The following is a 26,470-nucleotide window of genomic DNA, read 5'->3' as shown; positions in this document are numbered from 1 at the left end:
GTTGTTACATCATTCCACCCCCCAAAAGATTCAAGTCCAAATGTCATGCCTACCAGCTGGTAAGAGATCCACCGGACCTCTGACACTTTGTCTGAGCAGAGGGTCAGTGCTATTTGTCTGAGGTAGTTATACACATCATCGTGGCTGTACAACTCCATGATCAAGATCAGCTGCCTGTGGACACACACATGAAGACGTTCTGTTCAACACACACTGGCTCTTTAGGGGGGTCATCCTAAAAAAAATATATATTCTTTCTCTGATATCTTCACTCCATAAAGGAGTCCAACAATACTTCTATATGTATTGGGAGCTCAGACTAAATAAAACCAAGACTGCTTTTGTGACAACATGGAGCGCCACGTTAACCTAAGTGACAGTCTGTTTGTGCTATCATGCCAAGTCCTTGTCAGTCATTGTCATGTTTGGCTTGATGGAGTAGACAAGAGAACAAACAGATATGGGGCCAGGACCTGTGTCCACAAACTGTCTCAGAGTAGGAGTGCTGATCTAGGATCTGTCCATATAATCTTATTATGATCTAAAAGGCAAAACTGATTCTAGATCAGCACGCCTACTCCGAGACACTGAGGATACGGGCCCAATGTTAGTGATTTACTGTCATATGCCGTCCTGCTCAGGAGCATAATTCATTGGCTGATCCATCCTGCTGACCTGGATGAAACTCTGATCATTGGAAGGCCCATCCAAGTGGAACACTAAAATTGTGCATGACATCAGTCTGGTGGCAAGTGCGCCACCTATAGGGAGAAATCTGGAGGCCATGATCATAGATGAATGAGAAATATTGGCCCTGATCTAAATGAATGGGAGACTCACCCGGCCAGCTGGTATCTAAATGAATGGGAGACTCACCCGGCCAGCTGGTATCTGAACCTCCAGTTGCGGCTGTTGTCTGTCACCATGAACTCCTGAAGCTGGTACAGGTACTCTCTCCTGTTCTCCGCATGGAGCAGCTGCCACAAGACAAGACAGAAGACAGAAAGCTTTAACACCACAGAAACAGATCCAAGTTATGGGCCGTTCCACGAAACAAGTGCCTTTTGTATAGCTTTGATATTTTCAGTAGAAATTGTGCACCGATATTGAATTTTAAAAGCCTGTTCAATTAAATGAAGTGCCCCTTAATATAGACCAAATAGAGAACTCAAGAAATCAAAATGTTTACATGAATAAAGACTGGCTAAAGTGCTAAAATTATGCATTTTTACATGTCGCTCTGTGCACCCTCTGTGACTTCTAGGAAGATTTGAATCCACATAAGCCCAAGTTTAAACCACCATTGTAAAGCCCTAGTTATTTTGTTGCTTTGACAAAGTCATTTGTGAAGGTTACTAAGATGAAATCGTCAACCCTGTTATGTACAACCCAGTTACTTTATTTGACACTTGAGATGGGAAAATGAGTTTATGACAGAATGCTTAAATTGGGTGAAACCAAAACTTTTATTATCAAGTTACGAATCTCAAAAGGCACCGAACTGGTGGAAACACCCTTATCATGTCTCCCCAAAGTTACCATTATTCATCATTACAAAACCCCTGCACAACAAATGATCATTTATTAGTGACGCAAGGCACAAGTATCAAAAGAACTGGAGACAAATGAAATAAGAGTAAAAGAGTCTACCTGTAAACTAAACATGTTGTTATTGTGAAAGAGAAATTGCTTCTATGAGAACCATATGAACCCAGTACACAGGTCAAGTCAGGCAGACATCCACATTTAAAATCCACTCTAGATTTACACGTAATATGGTAGCCTGAGTTCCAGTCTGTTTGTGCTCTCATCCCTTGTCAATGTTTGGCTCGACAATGAGCAATGGAGTTGGTAAGAAGAGCACAAACACATCTGGGACCAGGCTAGTAAAACAGCACAGCAGGTGGACCAAACGTTTTCATTTTAATATGTAGCGTATGTAGATAGCCGATTTACAATCGCTACACAGTTGCTCGTTACACGTATGGTGGTCTCACCTTGAGGAAATCATAGAGGTGTTTGAGCACGCCGATGCGCACCTCGTCCAGGTCCTTAAGGAAGCCGTTGAAGATGGGCACCAGGTCGGCCGCCGTCAGCTGGTCCCCCAGGATCAGGGCCAGATCGTGGATGGAGAACGCCAGCGTCCGGCGCACTTTCCACTGTAGGGGTAATGAGTACAACCAGGGGGTTAGCATGGCTCGTCACAAAACAAGACGTTTCCATGTTAGGGAGAATGAGGAGTATAGCCAAAATTACCTTTGTCAGGTCAGAGGTGGTAATTGGGAGTATAGCCACTGCTATTTCAGCACACTCTCTCCTCTCGACCGCTGTCCCATTTAATTTGCCCAGAAATAAGCAAACATTTGAGGTAACTGAAGTTCCTTACAGCCTTTAAGTCAAAATGACAAGCTGTACTGCTTTTGGTTGCAAACTAACAGGTCAATATTACGTCATGAGACCTGTGACCAAGCAGTCACTGGACTGGTCATTAGCATAGCAACGTGCATAGGATTTCTAACACAAATGTAACGGTTGTTTTCTGACGTTTCAATCTCCAGTGATGAGATCATGTCAATACATATTGTGTTGTTCACTTTTCGTTCCAAACCAAGCTCTTATCATTGAAGACCCTGAGTTTCCTCTGTCGTGTTCTTGGGCACGCAACGGAAAACTTTTGAATCCAAAAGCACCCACCTGTACGTCGGTGGCGAGGGTCTCGTACGTGTCCTTTAGGCAGTGCCAGTTCTGTCGGCCCAGGGTGAGGGCCACGCCAGGTAGGCTGAACGCACAATGCTTGGCGATCTCAGTGTCCACCGTCTGGGCCTGCGCCGGGTCCGTCATGGAAAGATACTGGTCCAGAAGCTGCTGGGGAATCACATTCTGGAGGAGGGAGTGGGGGGCAAAAGTGGTTTAAACTTGTTACTATCATAACCATGGCAGCAGCCCTCAGTAGAAGCGACAAAAGGGGCTGGGTTCCCAGACACGGACGAAAGCCCGATTCACATTCAACAGCTGAGACGTGAACGGACTGCTTTAAGTGTTGGTGATCTGAATGGTGTAGTTTTAGAACGTCTCATGTCGGATGCTGGGGTTTCTAAAATTCCACATGTCAAATCTTAGCTAAAGACAAGATGTGTCCGTTTAGCCAATAAGATGACATTCCGCCAGCCAAGCTTACAGCCAGCTTTCCATTTCTGTGGGGATAGCTGCAGTTAGCTAGCCTGGCTTGATAATATTTCATTGTCAAGTCACAATGTGAGCTGTTGAGCCAGCCAGTGACTGCATGTATTTCATGAAACTTGTTTGCTAAATACCTTGCTACAAGGAGCTATCAACTTTGTTACAAAGTTTCATCACTGTGCTCAACCTTTTGTATTTCAATACCCCAGTCAGCTGTTTTACAACATAGAATTCTAATTCTATTGTGTCTCGTTTTGTCTCGTCTTTCCTTTTGTTGGCTGCTGGATCTGTACCAGGCTTAAGCCCCGTCCTGGGCTCAAATGCACCATCAATGAAGATTTGCATTTTAGACCAGGACTAGGCTGAATCTGGTTCTGGAACACTGGCCCTACATCTTGTCAATCGCAATTCCTTGGACATTGGATCGTTTTACTATTCTCAGACAAAACAACTTAAAGGTAGGTGTACCCCAGACTTGACTGGATCATAAATGTCCCTCTATGTGTACAGTAACAAGGATTATTAGAAATTCAGTGTTTGACAGAACTGACCTGGGCCTTGGACTTCTCCTCACACACCTGGTTGAAAGCAGAGTCCTCTTTCCCCTCCAAACTCTCCATCAGCTCCGATTCCTGACCAACAACAGGAGTAGATACACAGACAAACATACCAGTCAGCGAGCACAGACACATTAACCAGTCAGCTAGCACAGACACATTTACCAGTCAGCTAGCACAGACACATTTACCAGTCAGCTAGCAGACACATTTACCAGTCAGCTAGCACAGACACATTTACCAGTCAGCTAGCACAGACACATTTACCAGTCAGCTAGCACAGACACATTTACCAGTCAGCTAGCACAGATACACATTTACCAGTCAGCTAGCACAGACACATTTACCAGTCAGCTAGCACAGATACATTTACCAGTCAGCTAGCACAGACACATTTACCAGTCAGCTAGCACAGATACACATGAGGGAACTTCTGGACTGTATTTCTATCCATCAAGAGCAGCCCCAGTGTCAAAGTTCCATATAGTCTTTCTATTTAATTTATTTCACCTTTATTTAACCAGGTAGGCCAGTTGAGAACAAGTTCTCATTTACAACTGCGACCTGGCCAAGATAAAGCAAAGCAGTGCTACAAAAACAACAGAGTTACACATGGTAAAAACAGTCAATAACACAATAGAAAAATATGTATACAGTGTGTGCAAATGAAGTAAGGAGGTAAGGCAATAAATAGGCCAATAGTGGAGAAGTAATTACAATTCAGCAATTAACACATGTGCAGATGAGGATGTGCAAGAAGAAATACTAGTGTGCAAAAGAGAAGAAAAAAACAAATATGGGGATGAGGTAGGTAGTTGGTTGGATGGGCTATTTATAGACAGGCTGTGTACAGATAGCCTGTCTACAGTTGCAGTGATCGGTAAGCTGCTCTGACAGCCGATGCTTGAAGTTAGTGAGGGAGATATAAGTCTCCAACTTCAGTGAGTTTTGCAATTCGTTCCAGAGAACTGGAAGGAAAGGCGGCCAAAGTAGGTGTTGGCTTTGGGGATGACAAGTGAAATATACCTGCTGGAGCGCGTGCTACAGGTGGGTGTTGCTATGGTGACCAGTGAGCTGAGTTAAGGCGGAGCTTTACCTAGCAAAGACTTATAGATGACGTAGAGCCAGTGGGTTTGGCAACGGATTTGTAGTGAGGACCAGCTAACGAGAGCATACAGGTCGCAATGGTGGGTAGTATATGGGGCTTTGGTGACAAAATGGATGGCACTGTGATAGCAAATTGGATGCAGTCTAAGTAGAGTGTTGGAGGCTATTTTGTAAATGACATCGCCGAAGTCAAGGATCGGCAGGATAGTCAGTTTTACGAGGGTATGTTTGTCATCATGAGTGAAGAAGGCTTTGTTGCGAAATAGGAAGCTGATTCTAGATTTAGTTTTGGATTGGAGATGCTTAATGTGAGTCTGGAAGGAGAGTTTACAGTCTAGCCAGACACCCAGGTATTTATAGTTGTCCACATAATCTAAGTCAGAACCGTCCAGAGTAGTGATGCTAGACCGGCGGGCGCGGGCAGCTATCGGTTGACGAGCATGCATTTACTTTTACTAGCATTTAAGAGCAGTTGGAGGCCACGGAAGGAGTGTTGTATGACATTGAAGCTCGTCTGGAGGTTTGTTAACACAGTGTCCAAAGAAGGGGCAGATGTATAGAGAATGACCCGCAGCAAGAGCGACATCATTGATATATACAGAGAAAAGAGTCGGCCCGAGAGTGGAACCCTGTGGCACCCCCATAGAGACTGCCAGAGGTCCGGACAACAGGCCCTCCGATTTGACACACTGAACTCTGAGAAGTAGTTGGTGAACCAGGCGAGGCAGTCATTTGAGAAACCAAGGCTGTTGAGTCTGCCGATAAGAATACGGTGATTGACAGAGTCAAAAGCCTTGGCCAGGTCGATGAAGACGGCTGCACAGTACTGTTTTTTTAATCGATGGTAGTTATGATATCGTTTAGCACCTTGAGTGTGGCTATGGTGCACTCGTGACCAGCTCGGAAACCGGATTGCATAGCGGAGAAGGTACGGTGGGATTCGAGATGGTCGATGATCTGTTTGTTCACTTGTCAAAGTTCAATATAGTCTCAGTGTCAAAAAGCAATTCATCAAAATCATTTTGACTTACCACACTGCTGTGGTCCGAGTCATCCCGTACTAGGACAGGTGAGTTGGGGGGTGACTCATGAAGCTCTGGCTCCTTCTCAGTCTCAGCTTTTGCCTCTTTCTCTTTCTGTTCCTCTGTGGGTGCTGGGTCCCTGGCCTGCTGGGTTGGTGGCTCAGGTGTCTGTCTCCCCTCTGTGATCACTCTGTTCTGGGAGGACTCGTCATCTGGTTTTCCATCCTCAGGTGTCTGGCTCTCTGACTCGCCCTCCTCCTCAGACTGGCTCTCCAGCTGGGCAGCCTTTAGGGCGGCCGAGAGCACCTGTACTTGGGCTGGGAGACGCATGCGGAAAGACACACACAGTTGTGAATGTGACATTAAAAAAAAGGTACCGGAGCTCCAAGTCTAGGACCAAAAGGCTCCTCAACAGCTTCTACCCCAAAGCCATAAGACTGCTGAACAATTAATAAAAATGTTGTACACTGCTGATACTCTCTGTTTATTATCTCTGCATAGTCACTTCACCCCCACCTACATGTACAAATTACCTCAACTAACCTGTACCACTGCACACTAAATTGGTACCCGTGACCCCTGTATATAGCCTCATTGTTGTTATTCTTATTGTGTTGCTTTTTATTATTACTTTTTATTTTAGTCCACTTGGTAAATATTTTCTTAACTCTTCTTGAACTGCACTGTTGGTTAAGGGCTTTCGCGGTAAAGTCTACACTTGTTGTATACGGCGCATGTGACAAATAAAGTTTGATTAGAATACACAGGTCAAGCTCAAACTCCCAAATGTCCAGATTATTAAGTTCAGTGAGTGTTAAATAATGTTGTGAAGGTTGGATGATATCCAGCGCATTGTGTCACCATAAAACACAAGTTGTCCAAAATTATTGAACCAATTTCTTAACTTAATTAACAACCTTTGACGAGACATGTTTTCCTCAATCCTCACCTTGTACATCAGGGTCGTCCATGTGGGGCTGGAGGCAGTCCAATACCTTCTGGATCTGAGAGCAGGTGGCTGGCTCCAGACTGGACATCTTCCTGTCCTCTACCACCACCTCTTTCTTTTCTCCCTCTGTCCGAGTCCGAGGACCCTGGCCCTTCAACATCTCCAGCTCCTGGCTGATATCCGCTAACGGAGGCCTCCAGTAGAGGAAAGAGTTAAAATTCTGGTCTGTTTGTTCCGTCTCCTTGTTTTTATTATTTGTGGGAGGAAGGTTGTTGTTGCGCGCCTGGCCTTCTGGTTGGTTTTGGAGAGGAGTGTGTCTGGAGTCGCTGTCCCCCCTGGACATGGATTCTAGGGATGGGGTGGAGCGGCCATCTTGGTTAATGGGTGTGTGTGAGGGTCTCACTGTGGGGCCGTTGGAGGACTCTATGCAGAGGGGGGAATTGCTGCAACAGAGAGCCAACAAATATCAGAGAGCCCCTTTATCTCCCTCCAACTATATCAACATAATTTATTCCAAACGCATTTAAAAATAATTTAAAAAAATAATAAAATCACAACTTTAATTCAAACCCATTTAACACTAGAACTGCTAAATCAGTAATTTTGACTGCTCATGAATTGTATTAATTCATTATTACATTTTTTTTTCTCTCATGCCGTCCTCTGTCCTCGACTTTTCCAAAATAAGTCTATATAACACACTGTCGTTGTTAAAATCTTAAGTATCTCTGATAAGTATCTTATCGGGTACTGGAGTTACAACCAGTTGAATGAGGTAATGTCATTCATTGAATAGTTTCCCCCCCATTGCTCCTCCTTCTCCCAACAGTAGGGCCCGCTCCGCTCCTCCCAACAGTAGGGCCCGCTCCGCTCCTCCCAACAGTAGGGCCTGCTCTTTTCCTCCTTCTCCCAACAGTAGGGCCCGCTCTTTTCCTCCTTCTCCCAACAGTAGGGCCCGCTCTTTTCCTCCTTCTCCCAACAGTAGGGCCTGCTCTTTTCCTCCTTCTCCCAACAGTAGGGCCTGCTCTTTTCCTGCTTCTCCCAACAGTAGGGCCTGCTCTTTTCCTCCTTCTCCCAACAGTAGGGCCTGCTCTTTTCCTCCTTCTCCCAACAGTAGGGCCTGCTCTTTTCCTCCTTCTCCCAACAGTAGGGCCTGCTCTTTTCCTCCTTCTCCCAACAGTAGGGCCTGCTCTTTTCCTCCTTCTCCCAACAGTAGGGCCTGCTCCTTTCCTCCTTCTCCCAACAGTAGGGCCTGCTCTTTTCCTCCTTCTCCCAACAGTAGGGCCTGCTCCACTCCTCCTTCTCCCAACAGTAGGGCCTGCTCTTCTCCTCCTTCTCCAACAGTAGGGCCTGCTCCACTCCTCCTTCTCCCAACAGTAGGGCCTGCTCCACTCCTCCTTCTCCCAACAGTAGGGCCTGCTCTTTTCCTCCTTCTCCCAACAGTAGGGCCTGCTCCACTCCTTCTTCCAACAGTTGAAAGTGCAGTGCCCAGCTGATAATCACCCCGATAATGAAACTGAAACTAAACTAATTTCACAAATATATCAACAGATGAAATAAATGAAGTAAAGTATGTTGGGGAGAAAGGTGGAGAATGGGTGAGTTGATGAGCGGTCTTAGCAGTCTACTCTGGCCTACATGGAATAGACTAGACAGCGAGAGCGTGCGCAAATGTACATGCTGAACTGCTTTCAATATCTGGGAAGACATCCACATGAGGCAGCAGGTGGGAGAGTGAGGGAGAATGTGGTCATGAGGCTTATGGAACCTCATGCTGGCAAGGGGACAAATGTCACCATGGACAATTTCTTCACTTCACGGTCATTGGCAAATAAGTTGGCTTGTAAAGAAAACAAGTCTGGCCGCACCATGAACAAAGTGAAACAGGAGCTCTCTCCCTCTGCGCATAATGCAGCACCTACACAGCCATGGTGGAGTACAACAGTGCTGAAGAATGTCAAGAAGATGGGAACATAAACAGAACCGTAGACTATTACACACTACAACCAAACAAAGGTGTGCCAAAGTGTGTCAACTGTTAGGACCAGGAATAACAGCTAAATTAAATCCAACGGATGCCATGTTGAAGATGCACACAAGATGATATTAATTAACTGATGTCAAATCGACACTTACATTCATTATAATGAACAAAAATCACAACACACAAAACTCTAAATTCAAAGGTGAAAACAAGAAAAGACTATTGGTTAATTTTACTAGTATGGTACATTTCAAATAGTGTATTTGGACCCAGAGTGGTGCGGTGAGAACGTGTGTGTGTGTTTTGCTGTTGGTTTGTGTCCTAACCTGTCAAAGGGACACCTGGGGACCTCTAGTAGTGTGCCGTCCTCTTTGAAGTAGAGGCCCGTGGTGGAGGGGTTGGCAAAGGTGGAGATGAAGCGTCCCAAAGACTGGAAGGCAGCCTGGCGCACCTGGAGGGTGAAGAGAGCATGTCGACCACATCATTAAATACAACAACGTAGTAAAACACATAATAATATACAGTGAGGGAAAAAAGTATTTGATCCCCTGCTGATTTTGTACGTTTGCCCACTGACAAATGAATTATCAATCTATAATTTTAATGGTAGGTTTATTTGAACAGTGAGAGACAGAATAACAACAAAAGAATCCAGAAAAGCACATGTCAAAAATGTTATAAAATGATTTGCATTTTAATGAGGGAAATAAGTATTTGACCCCTCTGCAGAACATGACCAAGTACTTGGTGGCAAAACCCTTGTTGGCAATCACAGAGGTCAGACGTTTCTTGTAGTTGGCCACCAGGTTTGCACACATCTCAGGAGGGATTTTGTCCCACTCCTCTTTGCAGATCTTCTCCAAGTCATCAAGGTTTCGAGGCTGACGTTTGGCAACTCGAACCTTCAGCTCCCTCCACAGATTTTCTATGAGATCAAGGTCTGGAGACTGGCTAGGCCACTCCAGGACCTTAATGTGCTTCTTCTTGAGCCACTCCTTTGTTGCCTTGGCCGTGTGTTTTGGGTCATTGTCATGCTGGAATACCCATCCACGACCCATTTTCAATGCCCTGGCTGAGGGAAGGAGGTCCTCACCCAAGATTTGACGGTACATGGCACCGTCCATCGTCCCTTTGATGCGATGAAGTTGTCCTATCCCCTTAGCAGAAAAACACCCCCAAAGCATAATGTTTCCACCTCCATGTTTGACGGTGGGGATGGTATTCTTGGGGTCATAGGCGGCATTCCTCCTCCTCCAAACACGGCGAGTTGAGTTGATGCCAAAGAGCTCCATTTTGGTCTCATCTGACCACAACACTTTCACCCAGTTGTCCTCTGAATAAGATGTTCATTGGCAAACTTCAGACGGGCATGTATATGTGCTTTCTTGAGCAGGGGGACCTTGCGGGCGCTGCAGGATTTCAGTCCTTCAGGGCGTAGTGTGTTACCAATTGATTTCTTGGTGACTATGGTCCCAGCTGCCTTGAGATCATTGACAAGATCCTCTCATGTAGTTCTGGGCTTATTCCTCACCGTTCTCATGATCATTGCAACTCCACGAGGTGAGATCTTGCATGGAGCCCCAGGCCAAGGGAGATTGACAGTTCTTTGTGTTTCTTCCATTTGCGAATAATCGCACCAACTGTTGTCACCTTCTCACCAAGCTGCTTGGCGATGGTCTTGGAGCCCATTCCAGCCTTGTGTAGGTCTACAATCTTGTCCCTGACATCCTTGGAGAGCTCTTTGGTCTTGGCCATGGTGGAGAGTTTGGAATCTGATTGATTGATTGCTTCTGTGGACAGGTGTCTTTTATAAAGGTAACAAGCTGAGATTAGGAGCTCTCCCTTTAAGAGTGTGCTCCTAATCTCAGTTTGTTACCTGTATAAAAAGACACCTGGGAGCTAGAAATCTTTCTGATTGAGAAGGGGTCAAATACTTATTTCCCTCATTAAAATGCAAATAATTTCATAACATTTTTGACATGTGTTTTTCTGGATTCCTTTGTTGTTATTCTGTCTCTCACTGTTCAAATGAACCTACCATTAAAATTATAGACTGATCATTTCTTTGTCAGTGGGCAAACGTACAAAATCAGCAGGGGATCAAATACTTTTTCCCCTCACTGTATGTATCTCTATGATGTTCCAAATCTATCATCACTGTTAGTATTGTAAATCGTGGTCATTCATGCGAAAAACATCTCATACAAACACCACCAGAATAGAATGGTGTTTATACTGTGTGTGTGTGTGTGTGTGTGTGTGTGTGTGTGCACACGCGCATCTGGCGCAGTCTCTTACCCAGCGAGACTGGTCACTGATGAGGCTACTGAAAAGGGGGGACAGTTTAGTGCGTCGCACCTCGGGGGAGGTGGAGTTGGAGACGATCATGAAGCAGTCGGCGCACGCCTTCCGGATGCCCCACAGGCTATCAGAGCACAGGTCAAAGAACTTGGACATCTGGGCAGTGACAGAAAACAATCATTACAAGGGATGTATTCATTAGTGGAGATCGTTGCAAACTGTAGCAAAACATTTTCCAATGAAAAACGAGAATTTCTTATCAGACAAAGGTTGGTTGCGCTTAAGGAAATCACAAATATCATGGATATATGGAGGCTTAAATATCCTGACCTAGTGAGATATACATGGTGGAGGCTCTATTAGGCTAGTTACCTTGACTACTTTCTTATGTCATTCTCGCTGGCACCAAAAGTTTGAAAAGTGTTGATAGGGGACAGAATGCAGTAGGACCATAAAATAATTGCCATATACATTACTCTTACATAATGCCCACGTGGGCGAGGATATTGGAAACTTGTGACAGAGTGCGCAAAGGTGTCAAGGCAAAGGGTGGTTACTTAGAAGAATCTCAAATATATTTTGATTTGTTTAACACTTTTTTGGTTACTACATGATTCCATGTGTGTTATTTCATAGTTTTGATGTCTTCACTATTATTCTACAATGTAGAAAATAGTAAAAATTAAGAAAAACCCTTGAATGAGTAGGTGTGTCCAAACTTTTGACTGGTACTGTGCTTCTACACCTGCATTGCTTGCTGTTTGGGGTTTTAAGCTGGGTTTCTGTACAGCACTTTGTGACATCAGCTGATGTGAGAAGGGTTTTATAAATACATTTGATTGATACTGTATACCACCGTATCTTTGAGTGTGAGGACGAAATAAAGCAACATCCTGGTGACTCACCAGTAGTTTCTCTGTGGCATCCCGGCCCACAATGGAACAGAACTCTCCGAAATTGGCTGCACACACCTGAAGGAAAAGATTGTCAAAAACCTGTTAAAAATGGTTTGTTCAAGCAGCTTTTGCTCACTAGTATGACTGGAGAAAAAATAAAAAAATATTCTAAAAAGTATTTACCCATGTCGGCCTTATAGACTTAATACTGTTGGTGCTGAATAATAAAGGGCAACATTGGGATACACCGAGGCACATTACAGTCATTACAAGCTCAGGAAAATCTCCAAAATAAATACCCCTTCCCCAACTGGCACTAAGTTCCCAAGGTCATTACAATTCCAAACAGATAGTTTAGGCCTTCATACTGAATCACAAAACACACTCCTTCAGCAACTGCATTCATTCAGTTTGTGAACATTTCGGAAGATTCAAGATGGGAAACACAATCCTTGAGCGACTACCATAAACAGTGTGTAATGTTTATTGTCAAAACTGTGCTCCAGCTGGATCCGGAGAACTGTGTGTTTGAGTTTACCTTGCGGACTTGGAAGAGCCTGGCGTCGCTGCACAGCTCACAGAAACGCTGCAACAGCTGCTCCACTGTCTCTTTGCTCAGCATGGTTACCAGCTTACACATGATCTACGGAGCAGGGAGAGAGGATCACAATCAATGTAATTGTAATGGAATCCACAGGGGCTCCAGAGTACAGATATGGGATCAGCTTCCCCTCCCCCAATCTTAAAAAATGTTTGCGGGGGAAAATGCTAAACTGACCCAGGATCTGCGTCTAGGGGCACCCTTACACCTCCATGTGGATCTGAGCACAAAGGAAGCACAGTGCTTGATTCTCAAACAGCACTATTGGACTTGGTGGAGGATTCAGCTGGGCATTCCACACAGCCTTACCATTCCACAGCTAACCGTATTAGAGAAAGCATCGTCAAGGTTACAAAAATAAACCCCCTTTATAAACACAGTACTGGTAGTGACCATGGATTTATGCTGACTTGCAAATTCCTCTGAAGCTGCATCTCATATTGACTTCAATATTGTGGCTAGGGTCCACTAGCAACTATCCTCATTATTCCCATCCAGGGATCAGTCTGAGCCGATATCCTCATTATTCCCATCCAGGGATCAGTCTGAGCCGATATCCTCATTATTCCCATCCAGGGATCAGTCTGAGCCGATATCCTCATTATTCCCATCCAGGGATCAGTCTGAGCCGATACGTGTTTTTGGTATAATGCCTCAGAACCACTACTCTTGCATTTATGTCCTGTATGTCTTTATGTCCTATACAGTGCTTTTGGAAAGTATTCAGACCCCCTGACTTTTTTCCCACATATTGTTACGTTACAGCCTTATTCAAAAAAAATGTTTTCCCCCTTTATAAATGAACACGCAATAGACCATGATGACAAAGCATTTTTTCCAGTTTTTTTGCATATTTATTCAAAATAAAACCCATAAATATCACATTTACATAAGTATTCAGATCATTTACTCAGTACTTTGTTGAAGCACCTTTCGGAGTGATTTCAGCCTCGAGTCTTCTGGGGTATGACGCTACAAGCTTGGCATACCTGTATGTGAGTTTCTCCCATTCTTCTCTGCAGATCCTCTCAAGCTGTCAGGTTGGATGGGGAGCGTCGCTGCACAACTATTTTCAGGTCTCTCCAGAGATGTTCGATCGGGTTCAAATCAGAGATCTGGCTGGGCCACTCAAGGACATTCAGAGACTTGTCCCAAAGCCACTCCTGCATTGTCTTGGCTGTGTGCTTAGGGTCGTTGTCCTGTTGGAAGGTGAACCTTCACCCCAGTCTGAGGTCCTGAGTGCTCTGGAGCAGGTTTTCATCAAGGATCTCTGTACTTTGTTCCGTTCATCTTTCCTTCGATCCTGACTCGTCTCCCAGTCCCTACCACTGAAAAACATCCCCACAGCATGATGCTCCCACCACAGTGCTTCACCGTAGAGATGGTGCCAGGTTTCCTACAGACATGCCGCTTGGAATTCAGGCCAAAGAGTTCAATCTTGGTTTCATTAGACCAGAGAATCTTGTTTCTCATGGTCTGAGGGTCCTTTAGGCAAATTCCAAGCGGGCTGTCATGTGCCTTTTACTGAGGAGTGGCTTCGGTCTGGCCACTCTACCATAAAGGCCTGATTGGTGGTGCTTCTGGAAGTTTCTCCCATCGTCACAGAGAAACTCTGGAGCTCTGTCAGAGTGACCATCGGGTTCTTGGTCACCTCCCTGACCAAGGCCCTTCTCCCCCAATTGCTCAGTTTGGCCGGGTGGCCAGCACTAGGAAGAGTCTTGGTGGTTCCAAACTTTTTCCATTTAAGAATGATGGAGGCTATTTTGTTCTCGGGGACCTTCAATGCTGCAGGTATTTTTTGGTACCCTTCCTCAGATCTGTGCCTCGACACAATCCTGTCTTGGAGCTCTACGGACAATTCCTTTGACCTCACGGCTTGGTTTTTGATCTGACATGCACTGTCACCTGTGGGACCTTACATAGTCAGGTGTGTGCCTTTCCAAATCATGTTCAATCAATTGAATTTACCACAGGTGGACTCTAATCAAGTTGTAGAAACACCTCAGGGATGGTTAATGGAAACAGGATGCACCTGAGCTCAATTAGTTTTTTATCTTTAATACATTTGCAAAAATGTATAAAAATCTGTTTTCGCTTTGTCATTATAGGGTATTGTGTGTAGATTGATGAGGAATATTTTTTTTTAAATGCATTTTAGAATAAGGCTGAAACGTAACTTAATGTGAGCTTGAATCATCAATAAACCCAAAGCCATATTACCGCGACGGCCTCTATCTTGTAGTCATCGTCGCTGCTGGACTCGGTGAGGTCCAGTAGAACAGGACACACTTTGGTCTCCATGTCGCCTTTGCAGATGAGGCCCTGCTCTAACAGCACCAGCAGGGCTGCCTGACTGGTCTTCCTCACCTGGGGAAAAATACCATCTGTCAGTACTGACCGCTTTACTTCAAAATATACTATACAATATATAGTGTTTACTTAGCCTGGAAATGCACGTGTTCTGTTCAGTTCACTATGGTAGCCTTTCTTCCTAGAATTTGTTTAATGTATTACGAGCTTGTTGAATTTCCAATAACAATTAACATTTACAATTCATAGGCACAAATGACAGGCAAGGGGTGTCAGTAATCACAATTGCTTAAGATAATGTCACGGTTTTGTTGTGGTCCATTGGGAGTCCTATGTGTTCCTACCTGGTTATTGGGGTCTGTGAGATAATGAACCACGATTGGCACCAGATATCTGGAGAAGGCTGCTGGGAAGTTGGGCTGGCTCTCGTGTAGGAACATGGCAATGTTGGGCACCTGCTCCATCAGCTCAGCGCGCACTGTGGGCTCTGAGGACACACACACACACACACGGAGATGTTCACAAACATGCGTACAAAACAAAAGTTCTAACAAAACAATACATTTTTATTTGGGGTTAATTGCATGTAAAAGTTAGTCAATTCATTTATTAAATTTTACTCCAGTGGATCGCTAACCTTCCATGTCCAATTCAAGTGACAGCAATTAAAATGGAATTGACCCCAACCTCACAAACAATTGACAGAATTGTCAAATAATATGAGACAGATAAAAACAACATCTACCTCCATCTTCAGACATTCGGGCAACTGTCTCCATGACACTGATGAAGTCATTCTCATTGTCACTGAACTCTCGAAGCACATCAAGCAACCCGCGTGCCACGATCTGCCTAGAAAGCAACACAAGCACCAAGTGAGTGCCTGTGCCAACATCTAGCCCAAGTAGCACAACACAGCGCTACCGGCCCGTAGCTGACGAGAAAATTACACACATGCACTTGGAAATCACCCCAAAGAGGACTTGAACTCAACAAGCAGAGAATGAAAAATTCATTCCCATGAGTGGAGTTCAACTGGGGGTAATGGAGGTGTTTGGAGAGGTGATGTGCATGCTAACGTCTTGAAAACCACTGAGGGCATCAGGCAGGCTTTTATCTTTGATTGGGCAGAAAGCAAGAAGTGACCAAATCAGAAACACCTAGGTCAAACCATGCCCGTCATAACAAGCGTGGCGCCTCGTGAGTTCATGTCTTGAAGCACAGGGTGAAAAGACCTGGTAGTATGGAATGCCCAGCCTACACTCAGCCCATTCACTGATGCCTGACATCATTTGTTATATTCCAGCCATGCCATGGCATAAGCCCAGGTTTGGTGAATTCAAACCAGAACTTTTAAATCAACAATGTGTATTGTGGTCCTACATTACAAAAACAAATGGCAGTCATCATGAGCATCACATTATCTCTAAACTTTTGCCATTGCTTCCCTGTGCCGTGTTTGCAAATGCATCATCATTTTCGTTCCTACCTGTTGAAGACATTTTCGCTGAAGGCGTATTTCTCTAGTCTCCCCAGGGGGGTGAGATTGTCTTGCCCTGCATCCAGAAAAGCTGTGATCCGAATCCCGTCGCACTCTGATCCGTAGTCATCAAACCCAACTATCCAGAGAGAAAAAAAATAATAAAAAAATCACAACTTAACAAACATGTTTGTTCACGCTGAAGTGAGTGAGTGTGGAGACTAGGTACGGTGCAGTCGGAAAGTGAGTTTTCCCACATTTTGTTACGTTACAGCCTTATTATAAAATTGATTAAATAAAAAGTTCTCAGCAATCTACACACAATACCCCATAATGACAAAGCAAAAGCAGGTTTCAGAATTATTTGCAAATGTATTAAATCTTATTTGCATAAGTATTCCGACCCTTTGCTATGAGACTCGAAATTAAGCTCAGGTGCATCCTGTTTCCATTGATCATCATTGAGATGATTCTACAACTTGATTGGAGTCCACCTGTGGTAAATTCAATTGATTGGACATGATTTGGAAAGGCACACACCTATCTATATAAAAAGGTCCCACAGTTGACAGCGCATGTAAGAGCAAAAAACAAGCCATGAGGTCGAATTGTCCGTAGAGCTCTGAGACAGGATTGTGTCGAGGCACAGAGCTGGGGAAGGATACCAAAAAGGATCCCCAAGAACACAGTGGCCTCCATCATTCTTAAATGGAAGAGGTTTGGAACCACCAAGACTCTTCCTAGAGCTGGCCACCCGGCCAAACTGAGCAATCGGGGGAGAAGGGCCTTGGTCAGGAAGGTGACCAAGAACCCGATGGTCACTCTGACAGAGCTCCAGAGTTTCTCTGTGACGATGGGAGAACCTTCCAGAAGCACCACCAATCAGGCCTTTATGGTAGAGTGGCCAGACCGAAGCCACTCCTCAGTAAAAGGCACATGATACGCCTGGAGTTTGCCAAAAGGCACCTAAAGGACTCTCAGCCCATGAGATACAAGATTCTTTGGTCTGATGAAACCAAGATTGAACTCGTTAGACTGAATGCCAAGCGTCACATCTGGAGAAAACCTGGCACCATCCCTACGGGGAAGCACTGTGGTGGCAGCATTATGCTGTGGGGATGTTTTTCAGCGGCAGGTACTGGGAGACTAGTTAGGATCGAGGGAAATATGAACAGAACTAAGTACAGAGGGACCCTTGATGAAAACCTGCTTCAGAGCGCTCGGGACCTCAGACTGTGGCGAAGGTTCAACTTCCAACAGGACAACGACCCTAAGCACACAGCCAAGACAATGCAGGAGTGGCTTCGGGACAAGTCTTTGAATGTCTTTTGAGTGGCCCAGACAGAGCCCGGACTTGAACCCCATCAAACATCTCTAGAGAGACCTGAAAATAGTTGTGCAGCGACACTCCCCATCCAACCTGACAGAGCATGAGAGGATCTGCAGAGAAAAATGGGAGAAACTACCCAAATACAGGTGTGCCAAGCTGTAGTGTCATACCCAAGAAGAATCAAGGCTGTAATCGCTGTCAAAGGTGCTTTAACAAAGAACTGAGTAAAGGGTCTGAATACTTATGTAAATGTGATATTAACAGGTTATTTTTTTATACATTTGTAAAAATGTATAAAAACCTGTTTTTGCTTCATCATTATGGGGTATTGTGTGTAGATTGATGACATAAAAATAACCATTTAAGTCCTTTTAGAATAAGGCTTTAATGTAACATGTGGAAAAAGTCAAGGGGTGTGAATACTTTCCAAATGCACTGCAAGTAAGCACTTTCATCTGGAAAAGGAACCACTCCCTGTCAGATTAGAATTATAATGTTGATATAAGTGCGCTTTGGGTTGACCCTTGCGCAAGTAATACGACACCACATTTAACCTCAATATACATAGTAAGCAAAGTGAAAAAGTGACAGCTATTGCACTGCCTGTTTCAGTTACAAAATGAGTAGCCTATGACAAGACGGAAAGATGGATATTGGTAATAATAGCTTGCCTGAACCCAGAGGGAGGAATCTGACACAAAGTTAGGTGTTAGCCTAGCGGTAAAGAGCATTGGGCCAGAAACCGAAAGGTCGCTGGTTCAAATCCCCGAGCCGACTAAGTGAAGAAAACAATATTGATGTGCCCTTGAGCAAGGCACTTAACAGTAATTGCTCCTGTGTCTGTGGATAATAGCATCTGCTAAATGAAATGTCAATCTAAAATGTAACAGCCTTACATTTCATTGGGACAAAGACGGTCAATCAGAAACTACAGGCTTCCCTCACCACACTTTGGAAGGTGTCAGTAAAATCCTGCATTGAATGTGCCTCAGTAAATCTTTCTACATGAACTTCACAAGAATTCAACATGGCATTTGAAACATATTGGTGAGGGGAAATACTCACAGTCATCCAAATCATCATGGCCATCTTCAAAATATAAAGACAGACCTGCAAAATGATGAGGACAGATTTTACAAACATGAAATCATTAATACCTTCAGTCAAATGGTACCTGGTGATCAGCAAATACATCAACTGTTACTATGAGAAAGAGAGAAAAGGGGCAAGCTAGCAAAACAAATTGCAGTCATTCAATCTTGTCTGTAACAGTTGACATAATGGGACAATTCGGAGTACAACGCATTTCTCATCCCTGGATTGAGGTATGTTTTCCTAGCCATATCGTGCACCAGCTCTGCAGTGTCTTAATCCTTAAGAGTCTAAGCCGGAATAAATACAAACCCCACCCCCCCCCCCCAAAAAAACATTAAAACAACAACCGTTGGTAAGTCATTTGTGACGTCACACGGAATATGTTTTGAGATGATGGCCATACCAAGGATAATTTTGCTATTTGATTTAGAATTTTAGGATCCCTTAAGGCATAAAAAAACATACAGTACCAGTCAAAAGTTTGGACACACCTATTCATTCAAGGGTTTTCCTTTATTTAAAAAAAAATAAAATTCTACATTGTAGAATAATAGTGAAGACGTCACAATTCTGAAATATGTTTTTCAACAGGACAAAGACCCAACACACCCCCAGGCTGTGTAAGGGCTACATGACCAAGAAGGAGAGTGATGGAGTGCTGCATCAGATGACCTGGCCTCCACAATCACCCACCCTCAAACCAACAGATGGTTTGGGATGAGTTAGACCACAGAGTGAAGGAAAAACAGCCAACAAGTACTCAGCATGTGTGAGAACTCCTTCAAGACCGTTGGAAAAGCATTCCAGGTGAAGCTGGTTGAGGGATTGCCTTGATGACAGCTTTACACACTCTTGGCAAAGGGTGGTTACTTGGAAAAATCTAAAGTATATTTCTTTAACAATTTTTTTGTTACTACATGATTCCATATGTGTTATTTCATAGTTTTGATGTCTTCACTATTATTCTACAATGTAGAAAATAGTTAACATAAAAACTCTGGAATGAGCAGGTATGTCCAAACTTGACTGGCACCGTATATATTCAGTGGCTTCGGAAAGTATTCAGACCCCTTTACTTTTTCCACATTGTTACGTTACAGCCTTATTCTAAAATGGATTAAATAAATACAAATTCTCAGCAATCTACAAGCAATACCCCAAAATGACAAAGCGGAAACAGGTTTAAGAATTTTTTGCAAATGTATTAAAAAGAAAAAACTTAAATACTTAATTTACAGAAGTATTCAGCTCCTTTCCTCCAAGACTCGTAATTGAGCTCAGGTGCATCCTGTTTCCATTAATAATCCTTGAGATGTTTCTACAACTTGATTGGAGTCCACCTGTGGTAAATTCAATTGATTGGGCTTCATTTGAAAAAGGCACACCTGTCTATATAAGGTCCCACAGTTGAAAGTGCATGTCAGAGCAAAAAGCAAGGCATGAATTCGAAGGAAGTGTCCATAGACCCCCGAGACAGGATTGTGTCGAGGCACAGATCTGGGGAAGGGTACCAAAACATTTATGGAGCATTGAAGGTCCCCAAGAACACTGTGGCCTCCATCATTCTTAAATGGAAGAAGTTTGGAACCACCAAGACTCTTCCTAGAGCTTGTCGCCTGGCCAAAATGAGCAATCGGGGGAGAAGGGCCTTGGTCAGGGAGGTGACCAAGAATCCGATGGTCACTAATAGAGCTCCAGAGTTCCTCTGTGGAGATTGGAGAACGTTCCAGAAGGACAACCATCGCTGCAGTCCTCCACCAATCAGGCCTTTGTGGAAGAGTGGCCAGATGGAAGCCACTCCTCAGTAAAAGGCACATGATAGCCCGCTTTGCCAAAAGGCACCTAAAGGACTCTCAGCTCATGAGAAACAAGATTCTCTGGTCTAATGAAACCAAGATTGAACTCTTTACATCTGGGGGAAACCTGGCACCATCCCTACGGTGAAGCATGGTGGTGGCAGCATCATGCTGTGGGGATGTTTTTCAGTGGCAGGGACTGAGGGACTAGTCAGGATCGAGGGAAAGATGAACGGATTAAAGTACAGAGAGATCCTTGATGAAAACCTGCTCCAGAGTGCTCAGGACCTCAGACTGGGGTGAAGGTTTACCTTCAAAAAGGACAACGACCCTAAGCACACAGCCAAGACAATGCAGGAGTGGCTTTGGGACAAGTCTCTGAATGTCCTTGAGTGGGCCAGCCAGAGCCCGGACTTGAACATTATCTAACATCTCTGAAGAGACCTGAAAATATCTGTGCAACGACACTCCCCATTCAACCTGGCAGAGCTTGAAAGGATCTGCAGAGAAGAATGGGAGAAACAGGTGTGCCATGCATGTAGCATCACACCCAAGAAGACTTGAGGCTGTAATCACTCCCAAAGCTGCTTCAGCAAAGTACTCGGTAAAGGGTCTGAATACTTATGTACAGTCGTACCCAAAAGTTTTGAGAATGACACAAATATTAATTTTCACAAAGTCTGCTGCCTCAGTTTGTATGATGGTAATTTGCATATACTCCAGAATGTTATGAAGAGTGATCAGATGAATTGCAATTAATTGCAAAGTCCCTCTTTGCCATGCAAATGAACTGAATCCCCCAAAAACATTTCCACTGCATTTCAGCCCTGCAACAAAAGGACCAGCTGACATCATGTCAGTGATTCTCTAGTTAACACAGGTGTGAGTGTTGACGAGGACAAGGCTGGAGATCACTCTGTCATGCTGATTGAGTTCGAATAACAGACTGGAAGCTTCAAAAGGAGGGTGGTGCTTGGAATCATTGTTCTTCCTCTGTCAATCATGCTTACCTGCAAGTAAACACGTGCCGTCATCATTGCTTTGCACAAAAAGGGCTTCACAGGCAAGGATATTGCTGCCAGTAAGATTGCACCTAAATCAACCATTTATCGGATCATCAACAACTTCAAGGAGTGCGGTTCAATTGTTGTGAAGAAGGCTTCAGGGTGCCCAAGAAAGTCCAGCAAGTGCCAGGACCATCTCCTAAAGTTGATTCAGCTGCGGGATCAGGGCACCACTAGTAGAGCTTACTCAGGAATGGCAGCAGGCAGGTGTGAGTGCATCTGAACGCACAGTGAGGTGAAGACTTTTGGAGGATGGCGTGGTGTCAAGAAGGGCAGCAAAGAAGCCACTTCTCTCCAGGAAATACATCAGGGACAGACTGATATTCTGCAAAAGGTATAGGGATTGAACTGCTGAGGACTGGGGTAAAGTCATTTTCTCTGATGAATCCCCTTTCCGATTGTTTGGGGCATCCGGAAAAAAGCTTGTCCAGAGAAGACAAGGTGAGCGCTACCATCAGTCCTGTGTCATGCCAACAGTAAAGCATCCTGAGACCATTCATGTGTGGGTTTGCTTCTCAGCTAAGAGAGTGGGCTGACTCACAATTTTGCCTAAGAACACAGCCATGAATAAAGAACGGTACCAACACATCCTCTGAGTGCAACTTCTCCCAACCATCCAGGAACAGTTTAGTGACTAACAATGCATTTCCAGCATGATAGAGCACCTTGCCATAAGGCAAAAATGATAACTAAGTAGCTCTGGGAACAAAACATTGATATTTTGTGTCTATGGCCAGGAAACTCCCCAGACCTTATACCCATTGAGAACTTGTGGTCAATCCTCAAGTGGCGGGTGGACAGATTATGCAATAATGGGCTGCCATCAGTGAAGATGTGGCCCAGAAGTTAATTGACAGCATGCCAGGGCGGATTGCAGAGGTCTTGAAAAAGGGTCAACACTGCAAATATTGACTCCTTGCATCAACTTCATGTAATCGTCAATAAAAGCCTTTGACACTTGTGAAATGCTTGTAATTATACTTCAGTAGTCCATAGTAACATGTGACAAAAATATCTAAAAGACACTGAAGCAGCAAACTTTGTGGAAATTAATATTTGTCATTCTGAAAACTTTTGGCCACGACTGTACATGTCTTTTTTTTAATACATTTGCAAACATTTCTAAAAACCTGTTTTTGCTTTGTCATAGGTTATTGTGTGTAGATTAATGAGGAAAAAATACAATTTAATCCATTTTTAGAATAAGGCTGTAATGTAAGAAAATGGGGGGGAAGTCAAGGGGTCTGAATACTTTCCGAATGCACTTATATACATTTTTTTTTACTGGTACCCAGCTACATTCAGACTGGTCTTGAGTGTCCTGGAGCTAAACAACCAATATGTACACTACCTTTCAAAAGTTTGGGATCACTTAGAAATGTACTTGTTTTAAAATAACATCAAATTGATCAGAATTACAGTGTAGACATTGTTAATGTTGAAAATGACTATTGTAGCTGGAAACGGCAACAACAACAAAATCACGGAATATCTACATAGGCGTACAGAGGACCATTATCAGCAACCATCCCTCCTGTGTTCCAATGGCACATTGTGTTAGCTAATCCAAGTTTATAATTTTACAAGACTAATTTAATCATTAGAAAACCATTTTGCAATTATGTTAGCACAGCTGAAAACTGTTGTTCTGATTAAATAAGCAATGAAACTGGCCTTCTTTAGACTAGTTGAGTATCTGGAGCATCATTTGTGGGTTTGATTACAGGCTCTAAATGGCAAGAAACCTTTCATCTGAAACTCGTCAGTCTAATCTTGTTCTGGCCTGTGTGACGTAGGATGTCAAATCTGAAACCACTTGAACCCTACGTCACAGCCACTGAGATCCCTGCAATCCTTACATCGTAACTCAGCAGAAGAGACTGGTTTCATCACTGTAGCACCTTCAGAGCTCGATTTATAGCCATGTGTCTAAAATTATTCCGATTTTAAACATGATTAATATGAGATTAAAGGCGAGTTCCTAATGAGTTCAGGAAGCCAAACTAGAGCTCTGAGATGTTCACAGTGATGGGGTCAGATGTTTTGAACAAGAGACCTTCAGAAAATATGCGCATTTTCTAACACTAAACATACAAATATGTATTTTACAGTTAGAAGGTAAAATCTTATAGTTAGTCATTTAAAATTTGATTAAACAATATTTACAAAGCATATAAGTAATGTCAAGCCTTATTCATACAGTTTTGTTGAATTGGAAATACAAAATATTTCATGGTTTCATAATTATTATATTTGTACTGTGTACCTGAGCTTGTATCCTCAAGTGACTACACCTCAGCAATGTATAACTATTATTTTTTACACAGATTACATTTAACTGTTTTTAATACTACGTCACATTTGTTTTGAGCCAACTTCGCTTTCGGACAGAGCGGGGCACCTGGATCACAGCTGGGAGGCAGCCAGGTTCCAAATCATATGCAAGGGCGAGATTGTTCGGGCCCCCTCAATACACACAGGAATGCTGTCTGACCCTAGTACAGCTGTAAGCAAGCGGTTCGGGTCTGCTGGCTAGTGGGGCATTTAGCCTAATCCAGTGGTAACAAGTAAGACCAAGAGTGCAGTAGCCAGCCAATCAATGTTAATTAAACACAGAACTAGGAAATGTTCCTCCAACTCAAAAACAAACCTTTACCATAACAATTTAGTGTATACTGTTTCAGCCAATGAAAATAACGAACTAACATGAGCTACGTACCTAATTTGCGCTAGTACTGGGAAGTTATATACGGTTACCAAATCACATGGTAGCTTGCTTGCTGCACGTCATTGTTTTGAGATGGATTTCGAATGCCAAGATATCGGTGTCGAGGCTACCAAGCTAGCTAGCAAGATACAGTAGTTTAGGCATGAAAGCAAGTCGACCTGACATATTTAGCTAACATTACATTTTAAATTGACTTAACACACAATACATTATAGCTACAACCCATACCTAGAAACATGTGCAGTGTTAGTGTTGTCAACAAGCAGATATAAATACTAGAATTTGCTAGCTAAGTTATCCCTTTCGCTTGAAAACACAGCTTGCTGCCCATGTAACGTTAGCTAGCTATCCTTATTGCTTGAAAACAACACACAATAAATCTAGAAATTATGTGTCAATGTAGGCGACTTTTCACAAGACACCCTAAACGGTATTTTGACAAACACGAGTTCGTTAAAGTTTCGAATAAACGGTATAATCATAGCTAGCCACATACCTGCCATCTTGATTATATGCTCGGTGATCTATTGTTTGGGCTGTCACCATAGAGAATGATAGAGGTATCGTGTGGCCAGTGAGGGCTTACACCATTTTAACAAAGACAGTACAGTATAACTGCAGTCCAAACAACAATTTTTATCCCCTCGGCCCTCACACTAGCCACTTTGATTGCCATCTTAAGTGGAGGTCCATTTTACTAACGTTGCCCCTTACCCTCATTTTAGCTCAAGGGAGCGAGTGAAGAACATTGATCATTTGTGGGGTTGATATGACCCACAATTCAATGCAAATTGTAGTCACGAGTCATACTCCGGAGTCCGCAAAGTGTCAAATTGATTCAACACGGCTGCATTTTCGGCATGTCAGACAAAATTATGACACTAGCTTGCTAAAAAAAATGTAGATGACATAGATTTTTTGCATTGGCTTAGTCTGGTAGTGGGAAGCCTATAAAACGTAGCTAGCTTCATAAACATATTTTGGGGAATTCTGAAATGTATTGGAATTAATGACCAAACTATAAAACTAGCTATGTGTAACTGTAGCTAGCTACCTGACATAGCTTTAGGTTGGTTGTTTTTAAGCTCAATTTCAAGATTTCCACCAAGGATGTTGCCTCTCCGATCATCACTCTCCCTCGCTTGGGCAAGGGACATTTAAGGTACTTTTTTTTTAAATGTAACCTTCATTTAACTAGGCAAGTCACTTAAGAACAAATTCTTACAGTCAGTGTTGCCAACTAATTTTCAGGGTAAGTTGCTAGGGTTGATTTGTTGCGAAATGATGTTGTGATGTCATTGCGTGATAACGTAACTGCGTCATTACGTAGAATACACAATAACGTCACTCAAATTGACTGGTCATCTCGCCCAAAAATATGATTTGACATTTGTTCAGGTACAGACTCCCACTCTTTGCTGTACTTCTGGCTGTACAATTTTGATTGAGACATGTTCATTGATGTTGTAAGTTCTGTTCAAGATCAAACATTTGTGACCAACTATATTCATTGGGTTTGGCTCGTCAAACCCGTACTACTACTGCTGAGTGTGTGACAGAGAAAATCGTTTGTGTCATTTAGAGGGAAAATTCATGCATTTTAGCGTTTGATTCACTTTTCAAAAGTTTCTAAAAGTTCCAAATACATTTTTAAAAGTAGCAAAAAAAATTTGCCTGGTGTTTGAAAAAAAAGTTGCCAGGGTAGTCTGAAAAGTTGCTAAATCTAGCAACAAAATTGCTAAATTGCCATCACTGGGAACAGTGGGTTAACTGCCTTGCTCAGGGGCAGAACAACATTTTTTTTACCTTGTCAGCTCTGGGATTTGATCGAGCAACCTTTCAATTACTGGCCCAACGCTCTAACCCGGATGTGACGATGTAAAACGTTATTTAAGGAGTGAGGGTTTAGGGCCGAGGACTGTCAACTTTGAATTTGGACTGCAGCCTTTGTAGATGGGCTAAAACTACTTCTCCAATAGAAATCCCCAATAACACTTGTAGGCAATGTCATGGCAATATTGGCTTGCTAACAGTGCGCATGTGCAGGCTGTCAAATCAAAGTCACTCCTT

General features: G+C 43.4%; 1 protein-coding gene across 2 annotated transcripts in view; it reads right to left on the bottom strand.

The window, feature by feature from the left end:
- The window catches only part of LOC106583689 (serine/threonine-protein phosphatase 4 regulatory subunit 1), a 32,741-nt gene extending 7,264 nt beyond the window's left edge, over nucleotides 1-25,477 (bottom strand). The window contains exons 1-17 of one of the 2 annotated variants that reach the window (XM_014168185.2): nucleotides 25,455-25,477; nucleotides 18,783-18,827; nucleotides 16,397-16,526; nucleotides 15,653-15,759; nucleotides 15,252-15,394; nucleotides 14,818-14,964; nucleotides 12,535-12,639; nucleotides 12,006-12,071; nucleotides 11,098-11,256; nucleotides 9,126-9,250; nucleotides 6,816-7,258; nucleotides 5,876-6,183; nucleotides 3,732-3,812; nucleotides 2,695-2,880; nucleotides 1,998-2,159; nucleotides 877-977; nucleotides 54-174 (exon numbers count right to left, since the gene is read on the bottom strand). In XM_014168185.2, coding sequence (XP_014023660.2) covers nucleotides 54-174; nucleotides 877-977; nucleotides 1,998-2,159; nucleotides 2,695-2,880; nucleotides 3,732-3,812; nucleotides 5,876-6,183; nucleotides 6,816-7,258; nucleotides 9,126-9,250; nucleotides 11,098-11,256; nucleotides 12,006-12,071; nucleotides 12,535-12,639; nucleotides 14,818-14,964; nucleotides 15,252-15,394; nucleotides 15,653-15,759; nucleotides 16,397-16,526; nucleotides 18,783-18,827; nucleotides 25,455-25,461 — 2,436 coding nt within the window. In that variant the 5' untranslated portion in view covers nucleotides 25,462-25,477. Of the gene's footprint in view, nucleotides 1-53; nucleotides 175-876; nucleotides 978-1,997; nucleotides 2,160-2,694; nucleotides 2,881-3,731; nucleotides 3,813-5,875; nucleotides 6,184-6,815; nucleotides 7,259-9,125; nucleotides 9,251-11,097; nucleotides 11,257-12,005; nucleotides 12,072-12,534; nucleotides 12,640-14,817; nucleotides 14,965-15,251; nucleotides 15,395-15,652; nucleotides 15,760-16,396; nucleotides 16,527-18,782; nucleotides 18,828-24,896; nucleotides 25,140-25,454 lie in introns of those variants that run through there. The other variant, XM_014168186.2, reaches the window with a different exon arrangement.
- Between the last annotated feature and the right edge of the window lie 993 nt (nucleotides 25,478-26,470).

This window comes from Salmo salar, chromosome ssa22 (assembly GCF_905237065.1).
Source record: "Salmo salar chromosome ssa22, Ssal_v3.1, whole genome shotgun sequence".
NCBI classification, from domain to species: domain Eukaryota; kingdom Metazoa; phylum Chordata; class Actinopteri; order Salmoniformes; family Salmonidae; genus Salmo; species Salmo salar.
Note: the sequence above shows the minus strand (reverse complement) of the source record. Positions and strands in the feature narration are given on the sequence as shown.